Source organism: Buceros rhinoceros, unplaced genomic scaffold, assembly GCF_000710305.1.
Source record: "Buceros rhinoceros silvestris isolate BGI_N320 unplaced genomic scaffold, ASM71030v1 scaffold6052, whole genome shotgun sequence".
In the NCBI taxonomy this organism is placed as follows: domain Eukaryota; kingdom Metazoa; phylum Chordata; class Aves; order Bucerotiformes; family Bucerotidae; genus Buceros; species Buceros rhinoceros.
This window is the reverse complement of record NW_010397080.1, coordinates 2,090-18,538: the sequence shown is the minus strand read 5'-3', so window position 1 is coordinate 18,538 and position 16,449 is coordinate 2,090. Positions and strand designations below refer to the sequence as shown.

At 40.6% G+C, this 16,449-nt stretch overlaps 1 protein-coding gene across 1 annotated transcript in view; it reads left to right on the top strand.

Moving 5' to 3' along the window:
* Positions 1 to 15,672, top strand: part of NOX4 (NADPH oxidase 4) — a gene marked incomplete at its 5' end in the record, with an annotated part of 81,709 nt that extends 66,037 nt beyond the window's left edge. The window contains 4 exons of the mRNA XM_010146104.1: positions 8,332 to 8,451; positions 12,776 to 12,884; positions 13,466 to 13,534; positions 15,568 to 15,672. Coding sequence (XP_010144406.1) covers positions 8,332 to 8,451; positions 12,776 to 12,884; positions 13,466 to 13,534; positions 15,568 to 15,672 — 403 coding nt within the window. The remainder of the gene's footprint in view (positions 1 to 8,331; positions 8,452 to 12,775; positions 12,885 to 13,465; positions 13,535 to 15,567) is intronic.
* Between the last annotated feature and the right edge of the window lie 777 nt (positions 15,673 to 16,449).

Here is a 16,449-nt window from a genome sequence, read left to right as displayed (position 1 = left end):
CCCTAAAGAAAGTGTAGCTCTGACTTACCCAGTATACACCCTAAGGCAGAGAAGAGCCATTGGTGAGATGTGGCAAATTTTTCTTCGGGGTTTATTACATTTAGGTAGCATATTTGTGGTTAGATTTACTATATATTGATCACTATATATTGATTAATACTTTTATTGCAAGATCAACTGCAGAATTTGTTGTGAGATTTGTCCTTCTTTGTTTTTTGCTTCTTATTCTCTTCATTTTGAATTCTTTATCTCTACTTGATCTAATCTGAAGAGCCTGAGCAGGCTGCCCTTGGACAGAATCATACTTCTGGCCTTGTCTTCAGATTGATCTGGTGCCAACTCTATCTTCCAGCACTCTAGTCACCTGCTTCTCTCTTCCCCTTTTGTTTTTGCATATACCTAGATAGGATATTAATTTCTACAGTTGTCATCTTTGGGATTCGTTGGCAGTTACCAACTTCTCTTTCCCGAGCCATAAGGTGTAGCAGAGCTTGACCAGGGTAGCCTACTGACATTGTGGATGCGTAGTTAGAGTTCCCTTTCCCCTAGCCTACTCAAGCAAAACCAGTATTTTGACCTTTGATACTATATGGCCCCCAAGTATATTTGTACTGGTGAAGCAGCTTGCCAGGGGTGGGGGACTACTACATCTCATGTATGTACTAACTGTCAGGTTTTCCTGAGTCCTAAACTCCCATGTAGACTTTTTACTTACCTTGAAAATACCTCAGCCCTGGCTGAGGGAACTGCATCAGACTTCTACTGCTGGTTAATATGTTGTAATTAGAGGTGTGAAAATTTGAATTGACATCTAAAATCTGCAGTCCAGCTGCATCAGTATGCCAGTGTGCTTCAATACACTTCACTTGCTTCAGGTATCTCATAGTACCCTGAGATACTGCTAGTGCAGGTATTTCCACTGACAAGGGGACGTGGCTGTCCTGCCTTGGTGAGTGTAATTTATCAAGTGAAGAAGAGGGTTCAGAGGTAGTATCAGCACTGCTTGTGAGAAGGACCCATGCCATCTGCTAGGTGGCAACTCAGATGTGACTACCAAAGGGAACAGTATAGGCAAGAAAAGGCTTCCTGTAAATATTGAAAGAGTCCAAAGGTCAAATATGGAAGTGGATTGCTCTCAAGCAGAAATACTGTTTGCAGTGAGATGGACATATAATTACTGCGGCAGTGAATGAGTTGTGGAGAAACATGGCCAACGTGTTCAGCTTCATTTCGGTTGCTGGTCTGCAGCATCTTATCACTTAATGATGTAACAAACTAAATTTTCAAAAGGCAAGTTGCAATAGGTGGTGCAGTCATTAAAAATACTCTTTATTTTACTTTATTAGCTGAGGAAAAATTGGTAGGAGAGAAGTTTACAGAGAGGCAAGGGATTCCACAAAATAGATAAGGAAATATAAAGGTAAGGAAATAAGTGGAAATTTGAATTTCTTGTTACAATAAAATTAAATCATGTGTGATCTTTAATCAAAGGAGTACATTTTGGAAAGATTTTATAAAAATGACAGTAAAAAGACTGGCATGGAGGAGAATTAATATGACATTAATTAAGAAGATTGACCCAAGAATTTGGTACAGAAAGTACATGTACTTTCAGAGAACAAAGTTATCTGAATACATTATTATACTTTTTGTAATTCTCATAGTGGTTTTACAGACCTTTTTAATGAAGTAAGTGTATGGTCTAAACTCCTGTGATAGTCAGCTATGAGTAATAAGAAATATGGAATTTAAAAAAAAATATTTAGACAATTTTATTCAATTCTGAGGAAAATGGACTTGGTCTGAGAGATTGCCGTCAGAGTGCTCTAGGAGTCCTCAACAATGAAGAGCCATGCCTACAAGGGTGTCAGTCAGTTGTGCAAGTCTGTTTCCTGTTGCCTCCACACTTTTTATAAATTTTCATTCGCAGTTATGAGGTTCTTCTCTCCTCCTCTACCATCGTCCTCACCCCTCTGCTACAAGTCCAGCTCCCCACAGGAAGCTGTACAACTTTTGCGCTGTAGTTTTCCAGCCTACTCCAGTGGGATCTTCTTCTGCTTGAACCAGCACTGTGTCTCATGGAAAACCATGAATTTCAGTTCACCGTTTACAGAAGGGCCATTGTCCATGAAAAGACAGGTGCCTGCTCTGCTTTACCACTTGCTTGCCCTGGTTACTATGTCTTCAACATACTTTCTCTTGATAAGGATGTTGAAGAAATGAAAAATCTTCTTCAGTGATCCCTGGGCCCTTAATAAGCTGAAGAACAAGTTATTTTGTTTTGTTCTGCCTAACCAGCGGGAAATAAATAGAACTGAGATGTACTAAAACCAATGGTTTTTCTAGAATTTTAAGAATAATAATGATTTGGCATGTTTCTCTGAGAAGAAAATCTGATACTAATTGATTCTATAATGTTTTGAGCCATCTACATCGTTACAGGTGGATGTTTCAATAACTGATAAAGGAAGCAACTTCTGTACAAGAGAGAAGGAAACTTCTACAGGCTCTAGTACATATTGCAATAACATGTTTGAAGTTGAAAGGAAAAAATGTGAATATTCTATCAGAAATTAAACTCAAGCTGTTAAAAAAAAGGAGGGAATGCCTAATGAAATCTGAATTAAAATCCTAACACTTTGCAATCTTGCATCAAATAGTATATAAAGTTAATTGGACCCACTGGGTTTTGCAAACTTACTTGTCTAAGGGGCAGCTGTTTTTTATAATGGAAACTTCATTCTTCATACAGTCAGGAGAGCACATGGAAATCTTTGATCTCACATGCCAGATGTCACATTTTGTCACACTTTCAAGTCTTGAAAGCCATTGTAGTTTTTGGAAATCCATACAAACCAAGGATGATGTGCTTTATTCAGTGGTGGGGTTTAATCTGTAAAAGGCTGTTGGTACCAAAATGCTGTAAGCCCTCTGGAAAAATAGTGTCAGAGTGTACACTTACTAACTGAGGTTTAATTAATGACATGATGTCGTATGTTGTCTTCAAAAGATGAAGTGGCTATCTTGATTTTTGCTGCCAAAAATATGTGAAAACCTTTGATAGTAGTAAGTGCAGCTTCTTTGAAAAATAAAATCATGTAATTCATTGTAGCTAGGTTTTTGCTGAAAACGGTGAATTGAGCCTCAGACTCCAAAGTGGTCTGGAACACTTCTGTAGTCAGTTTTGCTTTCTGCAAGCCTACCGTATGAAAGGTTGCATCTGATACAAGTTTCAGAATTGGGTGATTTCCAGTAGTTCTTCACTTATCTGTAATATTCTAGTGCCCTGAAGAAACAGTGAGGCATCAGGAAACCATCCTGGTACACACAATCACACAGCAGAGAGACTGTTCTGACCAAACCAGCTTAAAATAGACAGAAGACATCAGATGGACACAATCAGACAGCAAAATTCAGGGAAACAGTGGGACAGTAGTGGGCCAGAATACGACTGAGGCACATCAGCAGCCTCACCACTGTCAGATTCTGGTTTATTGAGTTTTTGATATTAGAGGAAAGAGGAGTCTTAAGGAGGAATTTGAAGGGAGATAATGAAATAGCTTTGCAGATGTTTATAGAGATTTCCTCCCAGGCATGAAGGGCAGTGTGGGAGGAACATGAAGGCACTTGTTCGAATATTTATCACGTGGGGGTGGAGGCTGGTATTGTGGGTTATCAGAAGCCCACATCTCTCTGGTGCATTAGAGTTACAGCAGTAGACGAATGCAAGGATTCTGTTTCAGCCATCACATCGGCTCCTTAGAGTTCTCAGGCTGTATCTATCATGGCAATGTTGAGCTGTGATTTTGGTAGAACAAGTTAAAGAGAAGAATGAGCATGGGAGGAGGGTTAGTTTAGTTGATTTTGATGTGATTTTGGACAACCTTAACCAAAATCTGTTTAAGTCAATGATACAGGTTTTTCATAGAGAATCAGTCGGGAGGGAATCAGATCCAGCTGAAGACATCTAAATGTGTATGAGCTAGATATCAAAGCTCCCGTTCTCAGTGGATATGTAGGTCTGGATTCAGATGCCTCAGGCTAGGTGTCTAGTACCACTTCAGTTCTGCTTGGCCTTCACAGCTGTTGTTCCAGAGGTACACCAGTCCCTCAGATGAATTGAGTCAGCACAGTCAGCAGACATAGAAATCAATTCATCACATCCTGAATCTCTCTTTCAAGGCTCCTTTAACTGTATTGCCTGCATCTCTTTTGACTGTATCGGGGACTTACTCAGTATGCTCCCATTGAGGTACCTACACCTGGGTCTTAGTAACAAACTGAATACTGCTCCAAGGGTATAAAATCTCATACTGCTGGGTGAAGTCTTTACTCTGTTGACATTGGTAAGAGTTTTGCCACAGACTTCAGTCAGACTAGGACTTCACTCTGTGCTCTATGCAGTACTTTGTATCCAAGCATTTTGTTCAGCTTGCAAATGCTGATACTTCTTTAATTAAGATTTCCCACAAGCTTTTGAATTAACTTCCCTATCCATCTGCTATTCCACTAATATTCCAGATAATGTCTCACAGTAGCTCCCAAAAAGCCTAGAAAAAAATGTAATATCAGCATTTACAGCTGGGTAGCGAAGTACAATATAAGCATTGAACTTTTCTAAGGGCACCTACGCCCTGAAGTAAAGCATGGCGCTTTGGTCAAAGTCCAACAGAGGTGTGAGCAGGTGCCTCCAACATCACTATGCAGTTCCTCAGGGAAGATGATATCTTGGGTTTCAAAAGCAGTACAGCTGCCTGTGTGCCTGAGACTGTGTGCCTTGGTTTAGGGACGGCCCCTTGTTAGTGCAGTTTCATTGCCCAGCACTGGAAAAAACTGTCTTGGTGCTTGCTGGGATATTTCTGTACTGCTGTACTGTAGAATGAAAGTGTGCTTTAAATAGAAAATATGTTCACCATCTATCTGTAAAATCCTTGTTCATAATGTGGTCTTGATATTTTCTGTGATATATTCTGTTTTGAGGAACTTTTTTCTGTTTGTAAGCTAAGAAACTGTGCCAGAAAAACTGAGAGCACGCCTAAGACTGGAAATGAATACATGTGAGAAGAACAACTCGTTATTTGAATCAGTTCGCCTGAAGGGGAATTTAAACTTTTAGTAAAATTCCATTCTCTTCCTTCATGTTAATTAAATTAAAGCTGCGGGGATAGGAGAACGTCGCATGGTGGTGTGATATATCTGGGGCACAATTCAAGAAACAAAAAGTCATCTTACCCCCTTGGCTTGTCTATCTTTTCATTGAATGCTGTGAGATTTCATTTGCAATATTGAACTGCTTTTATGCAAAATTTTCAGTACTACCAAATAAAAGGAGGAATATGTTTACAGGAAGCGAAAGTTGCATGAGCTGCAAAAGCCCATGATTGAATCACTGCTTTGTTCATCACTGTGCTGTTTGATACAGCATTAAGAGGTTTCTTTCTTCCACTGACTTGAATAAAAGAAGGATCAATTCCTAAATGACCGTTTCTATCAAGGCATGAGACCCACACTTCCTTTGGTTATAAATTATCCCCATAGTAAACTGGGATTAAGTAGTGCATGTTTATGACATCCAATAGAATATTCCAGGGAGATTATATTATCCTTGGAATATTTTTTTTTTCAGGCAGTCTTGTGGAGTGGATTAACACGGTAGCAATATTTCTCCAGCTTTTTCCCCATTTCTCTTTCTCCCACTTGGAAGCAGTGACTTCTGGCTGTTCTGTGCTGGACCACATGCAGACACAGCAGGAGGCTCTTGGCTTTTTGACTGCATTTACTGTCCAAACAACTGCTCCTCACTCCCTCGGAGGAAGACACAGTAAGCAGATAGATAGAAATATTTTGCAGGCCAGATGGGGCTAATGGGCCACAAACTGGAGCAATCTGACCAAAATACATATTTAGTTGAAGATTGTCCCTGGAATTTGTGGCATGGAATTATGAACCGTGCTTGGCTGGTTTGCAGTGACCAGATCTGGTTTTGCATGTTTCAACTCCTGATCATGTCAGTGCTATTCAGTGGCACTCAGACTTCACAGGAGTTGCTTCATCTCTTCTGAGATCAGATATATATATGTACTTCAGAAAGTCATCAGGTAGGCTTAAGTGCAGTTCTGCTAAGTGGCACCTCTGCAGTATATGGCTATTGCCACATCCACTGTGGTAATTTCTGGAAAAATCTCCTTTGCTAGTTTTCTTTTGTTTTGTTTCCTTGTTTTTTACTCCAAAAATGTTGGCTTTAAGTCTGTATATCCAAAGGAAAGTTAGTGCTGCTTGTGCAAAATGTAAGGAATTTCCCTCAGGCCTGTGCTTATGCCCTTCATGCCTTTAGGAGTCATTCTCCAGATTTCATCAGCTAGGCTGGATCCGATTAGGGTAACATGCGTATAAGAAATATGCCAGGAATGATAGTGGACTTCAGTTGCTGGTCTTCCTTATCCAATATTTTCTTTTTGGTTTTGCCCTGATTTTACACTGATATCTCAAAAATTAGATCTCTGTTAAGGTATGTACATCTGAGATCGATAACATTTTTGTGTACTTCTCTCAAAATGCCCCTAAACCAGATTCATTTCAGAGCAATGACTTGCATCTTTATATTTCCCTGTTGCTCATTTAAATAAGAGATGCCCCTTTACCTCCTCAGTCAAATGACAATGCAATGTTTAGGCGATCTTTTAAAGCAGCTGCTGCAGCACTCTGCACCAGCAGTGGAATCATTTCATTCGTAGAAAACAAACCCTTGTTACTAAAAAGGAGGATAAAGTGTTATGTAACAGGAAACATTTAATGAGAAGATAATTAAAGTTCTGGTTATATTGTATAACCATGTGTGCACATGTCCAGTTAAGTTTTTCTTGGCCCCTTTGTGCAAAAGAATTTATCTGTCCTATGTGAGGAGTGAGTTTGTTTTTCTAGCATTCTCATCATGCTGGAACTAACATATTTGACATTGCAAACCCTTTACACTCTCCAAGAGAACATTTGTGGAATCCATAGTGACTTCAGAATATAAAGACAGAAATAAGAATAAACACGTTTAGGTTGCAGATTGCTTAGTTATGAATATCAGTGATGGATTTTGGTTGTTTAAAAACATCTACTGGCAGCACTTCAAATACATTCTGATGATGGCTGTGGCTGGCTCAGTGTCTTCTCCTTTCCCTCCAGATAGGACACTCAAGAGCCAAGAATGTAGTTTATAAGACAGGGCATAGTTAAGATCCATCAGCAAGTAGGTACTTATCTGTGTTTAGATAAGATACTGTAGAAGAGGCAGCCTGATGTATGAGGCAACAAGATGTCAGCAATTTCCTAGAAAGGACCGTATTGGCCAAAGACGCTCAGACAATATGTTGTCTTGACTAGCAAGATACCAAGGGTCAAACCACAAAAACAAAAGAACTGAGAACTTAAGTTATGGCTAAGATCCAGCCCTCAAAAGGAAAGAATCAGATGAGGGTTGGAAGACTTTGTCTGGGAAAAGAGATGTGTCCTCTGTCTTTAATTATCTGGCTGGTGTTACAAAGAAGCAGCTTATGCCCTTTCATTAAACAGAGAGTATTCATAGCCTAGTTGTGTAATAGTACCAGTATGTGTGTGTGTGAAACTAACACATGTTGGAGCTTTTTTGTGGACTCAGGGCAAAGGCTGATCTCAGTCAGCCTATTTGTGAGCAAATACCTAGTCACTGGGCTGCTGAACGTAGACCTGGTCCCATCACACTTTGGTGTATTCACTGGTTACCTAAAATGTGGGAATCTAATGAACCACTCATACAAAGAATGGGCATTGACTAAACGTACTGTTCAGGTTCTCCTTGTAATAGTTTCTAAAGGTGAATCTATCACTGAAATCAGATATGCAGTTGGTATTCCGTAGGTAGAATAGGGGGCATGTGAATCCTATCAGAGATGTTACTGCCCATAAATTTTAAGCTGTCCGTAGATGACCTTTGTCAGACTTTCAGCAGCATGGGAAAGACCCACCAAGTTGTTATTGTTTTCAAAGCAGCACTTTCTTTTCCCTCTAATACCGGACACAAAGGGCAGTCATAATTTAGTCACCTCCACTTGTTTGATTAAAAAGTAGCTTGTCTAATCATGGCATGTGCCAAGAGATTTTGCATAACGGTTTTTCATACCACCTGTACATTGGTTTCTCTCCAAATAAAGCTTTCCAGGAAAAAGATCTTCACATTCTGTATCCCAAGACTAATAAAAAATTGAAGCAAACTCTTTGTAGGGTTTTAATTCCAGCTCACTTTTCTCTTCCTCTGTCTGATTTTAGCAACTTTCTCTGAAAGTGTTATTTTTGTTTTCTCTGCAGACTTTATGTGGATGGACCCTTTGGAAGTCCTTTTGAGGAATCCCTGAACTATGAGGTCAGCCTCTGTGTGGCTGGAGGTATTGGAGTTACACCATTTGCATCAGTACTTAACACATTGCTGTAAGTGAGCTTAAGCCTTTTAAACCTGTTTCCCCCAATTTATTGTAGTAGTTGTCCGTGTTTGGCCAGGATGGAGTCGTAGGCCTGTCATAGTCTGCAGGCCATTAGCCGTTTTGACTCAGGGCAACTGACTTGACCTGGCTCACAGGTGTAACCCAGACCATAAAAGTCACCCTCATTATAAAGGGACAGGGGAGCTTAAGCTCCTTCTCTTGCTTGCTTGGGCTCTTGCTGACCCTGTTGCTCTTTCTGCTGTGGACTGCTTTCCCATTTATTGTGGCCACTGTATTTTTGCTTGGCTGAGTATAACTTTGTATACTTTATATTGGTGCTTGCTGTTAGTTTTGCTGTTTTGTTAAATCTGCTTTCATTTCAACCTGTGGGTCTCCTTCCTTTTTCTTGATCTCCCTTTTTTGGCTGGGGAGGGGTCATCAGGTGATAGAACAACTGCTGTGGTTTAGCCCTGGGTACAGGCAAATTGTAGCCAGTAGCGCATGTCAGAAAGAGTTTCTTTCAGAGTATTTAAAAACTTCTATTAGCATGTTGTAAGTAAGTGAATGATTCCTTGAAGGAGGGTAGAGGATTGAGATGTCCCCTGAAGAGTAAAAATCATCTTATATAGGCTTCGTAACAACAGAGTTGTACCAGTAATGCACACAAATGGGGACGGTGTCACCTTTATCTCCTGCCACCAGCCTAGCCTGTGATTAAAGTAGTCACAGCCCTTCAGCTAGACTTGTTCCACTAGCCTCAGCTTAGATGAGGCTGTGGGCTGGGATAGTGAGGCTTTGAGAGTCAGGGAGTTGTGACAGTCTTTCTGCTGGAAACGCAGGGCCATCTCTCCTGATCTAATTGACTTCTGTAAATGTGTAAGCTGAAGGTTGTAAAGGGATCAGCTTGGATTCAGATAGCATTTGGATGGTTAACTCCATTTGAAAAACGTAAATTTTAGTTATATCTTTTCGTCTTCTTTTCTTGTTTCTCTCTCTTTTTTTTTTCTTCCATGTTTCCCATGAAATCTTATGCTCTGTGGAATAGGTTTGCTTTTATGATTGCTGTTGGTATGGGGTTTTTTTTGCTAGAGAATTGGCTAAGAGCTCCAGTCACAGATAAGCACCCGTGTTTCATAGGGACTGTATAAACAGCCAATCAATGCAGCAAAACTTCCCTGAAGTGCTAAAAGGTGAGCTGGCATTGCGAGTGTTTTACAAAGCACAGCTGAAGCATTTGTTCTAAGATGAACATGCCAATGGACAGCTCTAACTCTGAAGGGAAGATAAAGCCTGGAATTTAGATGTTGTGCACGTTCTTCTGTCCTTGATCTGGGCTGGACCTGACAGTGCTGAGCGTATCTGAAAATTATCAGCCCCACCTGCCTCTCAGTGCTGCAGCCCTCAAAGACCATCTTGGGGTCCCTCACTTTCTTTTCCTGAGAACGTTCTGATCATTCTCTCAAAAAGAGGGTACATTTTTGCTGAAAGCCTGGGACCCGGGTGGATGAGATGGCCATTTCCCTTGTGATGGATAATCCTTGACAGTGTTTAGCAAAAATGTCACAGTTCATAAAGATGCGCCATCAGCATGTAATGAGATGTTTGCTTCCACTGGTATGTTATCGGAGGCTGTAGGAACTTGCACAGACATTGCCATAGAAGGTTAACATACAAAAGCTCTTGCAATGTCCATTTATCTGGATAAATCCATAAACTGGCTTCCAAGTAGCCAATATGATAACCTGCCTTTTTAGCCAATCTTCCCCTTGTGCACTGTACAATGTGCAGGAGAATAATTCAGTGATTCTGGGAAAAAGTAATGGTCTTAGCCTGTTTCCCTTCTCAATGTTTAAACATCAACAAAGCACTGCTTTAGGAGATGATATGCCTGTTGTTTTTGCCCTGGCTTAGAAGCAAAAGCTGGCACGTGTGGACGTGAAATCTGCCTTACGATGCCAGCACTGCAGAGCAGCAGGGCCAGTCCTGTTGTGTGAAGGACATGCAGGTCTGAGGGGGATCGGAAGCCTGTCAGCCCAGTCATTTGTTTTCTGCTCAGTTGTGTTCCTGTTGTATGTACACAATTTAATTCCTGCCCTTCCCTCCACTGAGCTGTTTAACCCTATACCCTATTTTTAAGAAAATATGACTTATAGTAAGGAAACCTAGTGATTTTCCTGCAGAAGGGTCTGTGAATAATGGCTCTTATGGGCAGTGGTAACACAGAAGTGTTACATGTGTATGGATTTGGTTGTAACGGGTGATTGCACCTTTACTGCATAATATATCCTGCTGGATGTAGACCCAAGCATGTATGTCTGAGGTAGTATTTTACATCTATGATTAACACGTCTCATGAAGTCCTGCAGTCCAGCCTCTTTGTCCTGCTGCAACACTTCATCATCAAGAGAGGTGTTTTGTTACTGAACTACAGTATTTCAATACAAAATGCCTTGCATTTTTCTCTTCTTTTGTCCTTTTTTATGGTGAAAGGCGCGCACTTTCCTTGCTGCTGCTTGCCGTTATCTTGTCACATCTGACAAGATCGTGACCCTTCCTAAGGGCTTGTCTTGGTTTAGGCAGTCAGTAAAAGATGGAGGTCAAAAGTTTTGTCATGGTTTAACCCCAACTGACAACTAAGCACCAAGCAGCCACTTGCTCACTCCACGCACCCTGGGTGAGATGGGGAAGAAAATCAGTTTAATAATTGAAGTAAAATAATAACAGTAATGATAATAATTGCAATGAAAAGGAAGATAACAAAAAGAGAGAGGGAAAATCCAAGAAAAGGCAAATGATGCACAATACAATTGCTCACCACCCGTTGATGGATGCCCAGCCAGTCCCTGAGCAGTGGTGAGCCAACTCCTCCCAGTTATATACTGAGCATGTTGTCCTATGGTAGGGGATATTCCTTTGGCTGGTTTGGGTCAGCCACCCTAGCTATACTCCCTTCCAGCTTCTTGTGTACCTCCTCACTTACAGACCATGGAAAACTGAAAAATCCTTGACTTAAGCACTTTTTAGCAACATCTAAAACAACGCCAGCGTTATTCTTACACTAAATCCAAAACACAGCTTGTACCAGCTACTAGGAAGAAAATTAACTCTATCCCAGATTAAACTAGAACAAGTTTACAAATAAAAAAGCTGACTTGAAAGACATTGTATTCCCCAGTATTAAAGCATTTTTTTTTTTTATGTGGGGATTTTTCACAAAAGGTGAATTCACGGCCTCTACATGCTGGACAGAATGTCTCCATTCGTGCTTCTTGGGCTTACAGTGGAAGTTAGGGGCATGAGGAGATAAGACAGTGGTTGGAGCCATGATTTGTGTGGAACTAGTAATACTATACCCTTGCTGGATATGCTGACAACACTAGAGTTTGAAATAATGCACAACGGATATGGCGAGATACATCATGAAGCTTTTTGACTCGGGTTTGCTCCTGGGACTAGGGTTTGAAGTTGACAGGCTGTGGCCTTTTCCATATGAAAATTATTTTAGGAGGGAACAGTCTGACCATTTCAGTGATCAGAACAACAGAAAACAGCACTGCCCAGCTAAGAAGATAAATACTTCCTGGATATTTGTGCGTTATTTGAACTCATTAATAATATTTTTTTTCACTTCTGTTTTCTTTCCCAGTTCATTCCAATCCTTCCTTTGTGCTATATTTGTGTTTTATTTGAATTAGAAGTCTGACATGAAAGTCCTGTTTTTCTAAATGCAATGCTAGAATCTGCTCATGGCTGCACTTTACCCACCAGCATTTTCTGACGACTGTAATATATCACACGGTTCCCTAACACAATGAAGCTCTGATTTGATTTGGTCTTTGTGATTTCGCTACAGTATTAATTATAATCAACCAGAGCCTTTCACATAGAAAAGCAGAATTTAGTCCTGACATTATTGCATTTGTCAATATTTTCCTCTTATGGGTCGCATTATAAACTTAATAAAGAATTGACATAATACACTTGAACTTAGAATGTCTGCTTTGCTTTGAAATAAAAGTTTCAGCATGATGCATGAATCCATATTTGCTGCCCAAATCATCTGTACAGCTGACAACTTCCTAATGCAGAGACAGTAGCTGTTAGCAGAAACATGAAGGCTGTTAGCTCTGTGCTAGGGATTTAATATTCTCAAGATCATCCTAATAGGCTGCGTTGGTCATTTCCGTGTCTGATATATCATAGGATGAAGAACAACTTAGCAGTTAGTGTCTAATGGATGTTCACGTTTCCACTCATGAATATAAAGCATCCTAATTAATGTTTCCTTTTTAAATGATAATTTTTAATTACCCAAACGTTTTCTTTTCAAGTGACGGCTGGAAATGCTACAAGCTCAGAAGACTCTACTTCATTTGGGTGTGCAGGGACATTGAATCTTTCCGCTGGTTTGCAGATCTGCTCTGTATGTTGCATAACAAGGTAATGGATGTTGCTTGGAGGGATACTGACAACTTAATAAATGCAAGGTATGTCCACACCACGCAACTGGCATGCTATGGAGAAAGGCAGCCTTGCTCAAAACAAGCGAGCTCCAGCAGTACTTCTGCTTGGGCTACCTGACCCAGACTCTTTGTTATCGGAGCTGCCCCAAACCATTTGAGTGTCTGTCACCAGTGATTCATAGCACAATGTTGCCATGTACCAGTAGTCTGGACGCTTATTATTTGTGAAATTTATGAGATGGCAGAGGAACATGCACGTTGGGGAGTCTGAGTGGCCTTTAGCCATTTGCCTAATAGACAGATCGAGAAGGGAGGGGGATTTACAGTTTCAGGTAGATTTTAAGAGCAGTGTAGCTTCCTAAAATAATTTGTACACAGCATGATGTGCAATATTCTGGAGTTCACAAAGGAGTGCTATGCAAACGTATCTTCTTCGTTAAAAAGCTTTCTGTAGCGATGCTGAAACCCATGTCCCTCAGCATAGGAGGCACAAGTGACTCTACACTTGCCTTAGGAGAAGGGATATTATTTCACTAGCTGCTTTTATCATCCTTCCAGCTTTGGCAGGAGAATCGACCAGACTATATAAATATCCAACTGTACCTCAGTCAAACAGACGGAATACAGGTATGTGGCTAAATGCTGTTTGTAAACTAAACTAGACCTTGGGGTAGTGGAGATGGAAACTGTCGGTCAAAGGCAAAAGGGAATTGCTGCAGATGGTCAAAACAGGAAACAGGGCCATAAACTCAGCTGACTGATTCATTACTAGGGCAAGAGAGCAAATCCATCCCCATGGCATTAAGAGAATCTAGTCTAGTAGCCTTAACTTGATTAGCTGTGGGCAGAAATCCATATCTTCCTTTTCTAGGAAAGAGGTCCTTCCAGGCCAGGCCACGAACCAGACAGCTGGCCATGTCTGATGAGAAATCTGCATCATTTCTGGGCTAAGAATCAAAACAAAATAGTTCTAGGAGCTTGCAAGCTCAAATCTTTTGAGAGAAACTAGCTATTTTGAAAAGCTTTGGATTCCTTTGCCTCAAATATAGACAAAAGTTACAAATTTCTTGATGTATGAGACTGGAAATAATATTGAACTGTCAATTGTCATGTATTACTAACCTCAAAGCTGAGCTAATTCCCCAGTTCTTGGCATCTCCCATACCTATTTATGCTTACGATCTTCATTTTTCGCTATTTAGCACATGAGCCTAGGCCTGATTCTTTACCCTGCTGTGTCTGGAAGCTTTCCGTTGAATGCAGCAGGCCCAGAACAAGCCTAACAATTACTGCAAAACATGAAATTCAGTGAGAAACCATGCCCAAAGGATTTTGATCAGCCTGGTATCAGATGGTGATAGCACAACATTCACGGCTCTGGTAGGAACACTATCCAATAGTCTAAATGATGTGATGGCTACAGTATTTATGAGCAGTGCTCCACAAATTTATTGCCATGTGTCAGTTGAAATGGGGTGCTTGAAAATACCTAACTGATGAACCTGCTATGTAATAGTGAGGTTAAAATTCAAACCTGAAGCAGGACTACATTGCAATGACACAGCAAGATTATAATAAGAGAGAAACCAAAGCAAGTTTTATAACATTGTGTATCAAGCAGCTTCTGAATTTAAGTCAACTTTAAGTCTTACTTTAAAGTCACTTTTCTTGTATGGACATTGAGCAAAACTGTCGTGAACCATAGTGCTGCTCATGATTTCTCAGGGGGAGTTACACTCAAATCTCCGTTGCCATATGGCTTATGTGTTCACTGACGTTAGACCAAAGCCCTGACTGCTACCAAAAGCAGGGCAGTTTTGTTTTGTGCTCCCTTTGCTCAGAAGTAGCATGCACATGTGACAGTAGGGAGCCAAGCCCACCCTTCAGCAGACACCTCTTGAATACAAAAGGAGGCTGAGTTCGCCCAGACTCTTGTGTTTGCATAGGTATGATCAGTGTTCCAGGTTGTTCAGCAGTGCAGTGAATGTGGGAACCTAGATGAGGTGTGGGTTCTCTCTGCCTTTCTATCGCATCAGGACAGAAAACCAAGGAAGGGTAATGCCCTGCAGCGGAAGGGCGTTCGTCCTTATCAAAGTGCTGGTGAGTTAGCACTACTGGAATGGGTCAGACTCCATCCAGGGAGCAGTTCTGGCTGCTTTCTGCTGCTGCAGCAGCTCAAAACAGCTGGCAAACTACTCTCAGGGAGAAATGTAAGATTTCCCTTGTAACTTTTTCAGAACTAGTCATCTTAATAGTTACTTGTATAAAGTTAGAAAAAAAAAGACTTCAGACAGAAATATGATTTTTGCATCAGCATTGTTTCCTCCAGCTTAGCATTAAAAGCCAATGAGGTAATGAATAATAGGAGAGTGGTTATTGTTTTATGGCTTAAATAAATTGGCTTAAAAGTAATGGGGAGATTAGCGAGCAGCTGCGTGAGGAACAATGTATAACAAACACCAAGGAGAGCCATTGAAAAGGCAGCGAGCAGTGTCTCGGTGCGTGAAATGGCTGCAGTTTTAATCACAACTGTTCTGATCCTTGTGCTGAGGTTTTACCCCTCAGTGATATGGTAAGTCAGCCAATGTCAGAAATGGGAGCCCTGGGTGATATGAGGCAATTTGCAAATCAGGCAGAATGGAATTTTTTGTTTCTTGCAGAAAATAATTGGTGAAAAATATCAAGCTTTAAACTCAAGGCTTTTGATCGGACGACCGCGGTGGAAACTCCTTTTAGATGAAATTGCAAAGTGTAACAGGCGGTAAGTACCAGTCTGCTTGAAGCCAGGGATATTACCTCTTTCTAGCTATGTTTGTATGAAAATATTTTTGAATTTTATCTTAGAGTGTGATGTTTAAGCTAGTGATGTTGAAATTAGCTAATATTTTGCTGTGAGACATAGCCTGTACAAACTGAAATATAAGGTTTTTTCGCACTCAGATTAGTTCATCTTTTCATGCAGCTAGGATCTTCAGTGGCCCACAAAATAAAAGTAGTAGATTTCCATCTCGCTGCACAGCAATTGCATGTGTTTTTGTCAGTGGCAATACCTTGCTTGCAACATATGCTGGTTTATATATAAAGTGGCATTTTTAAAAATTGTTGACTTGTCCTATAATTTTCATGATTTATAGAGCTGATTTACAAGGAAGAATCTGACTGTCCCCTATTTTTTTTTATTCAGACTATACATTGTGGAGATTCCTGGCTCTTATGTATTCTTTGTTAAGACCTGGCAATGCCTTTTTACTGTGCTAGGCAAACGTATTATGGTCTGAAACAAGACAGTTGTAAACCAGAGAAGACGTGCAAGTAGACTATGGAATGTCTTTGTGCAAATCCAGCTTTGCTGGTTAAGTAATTTTACCTCTCACTGGCAGTTTTCTGCCTCAAAAGCTGCTCTGGCAGAAGGAATTATGTAAATCTTCCCTAACACACTTCTGGTAAAGTCAGCAGGATGGGAGCAAACCATCCTCAGTAGCTTGTGATAGTACTCTGGGTGCATCAAGTTGACAAGTGCTCTCATCTTCACCAGCAGAACT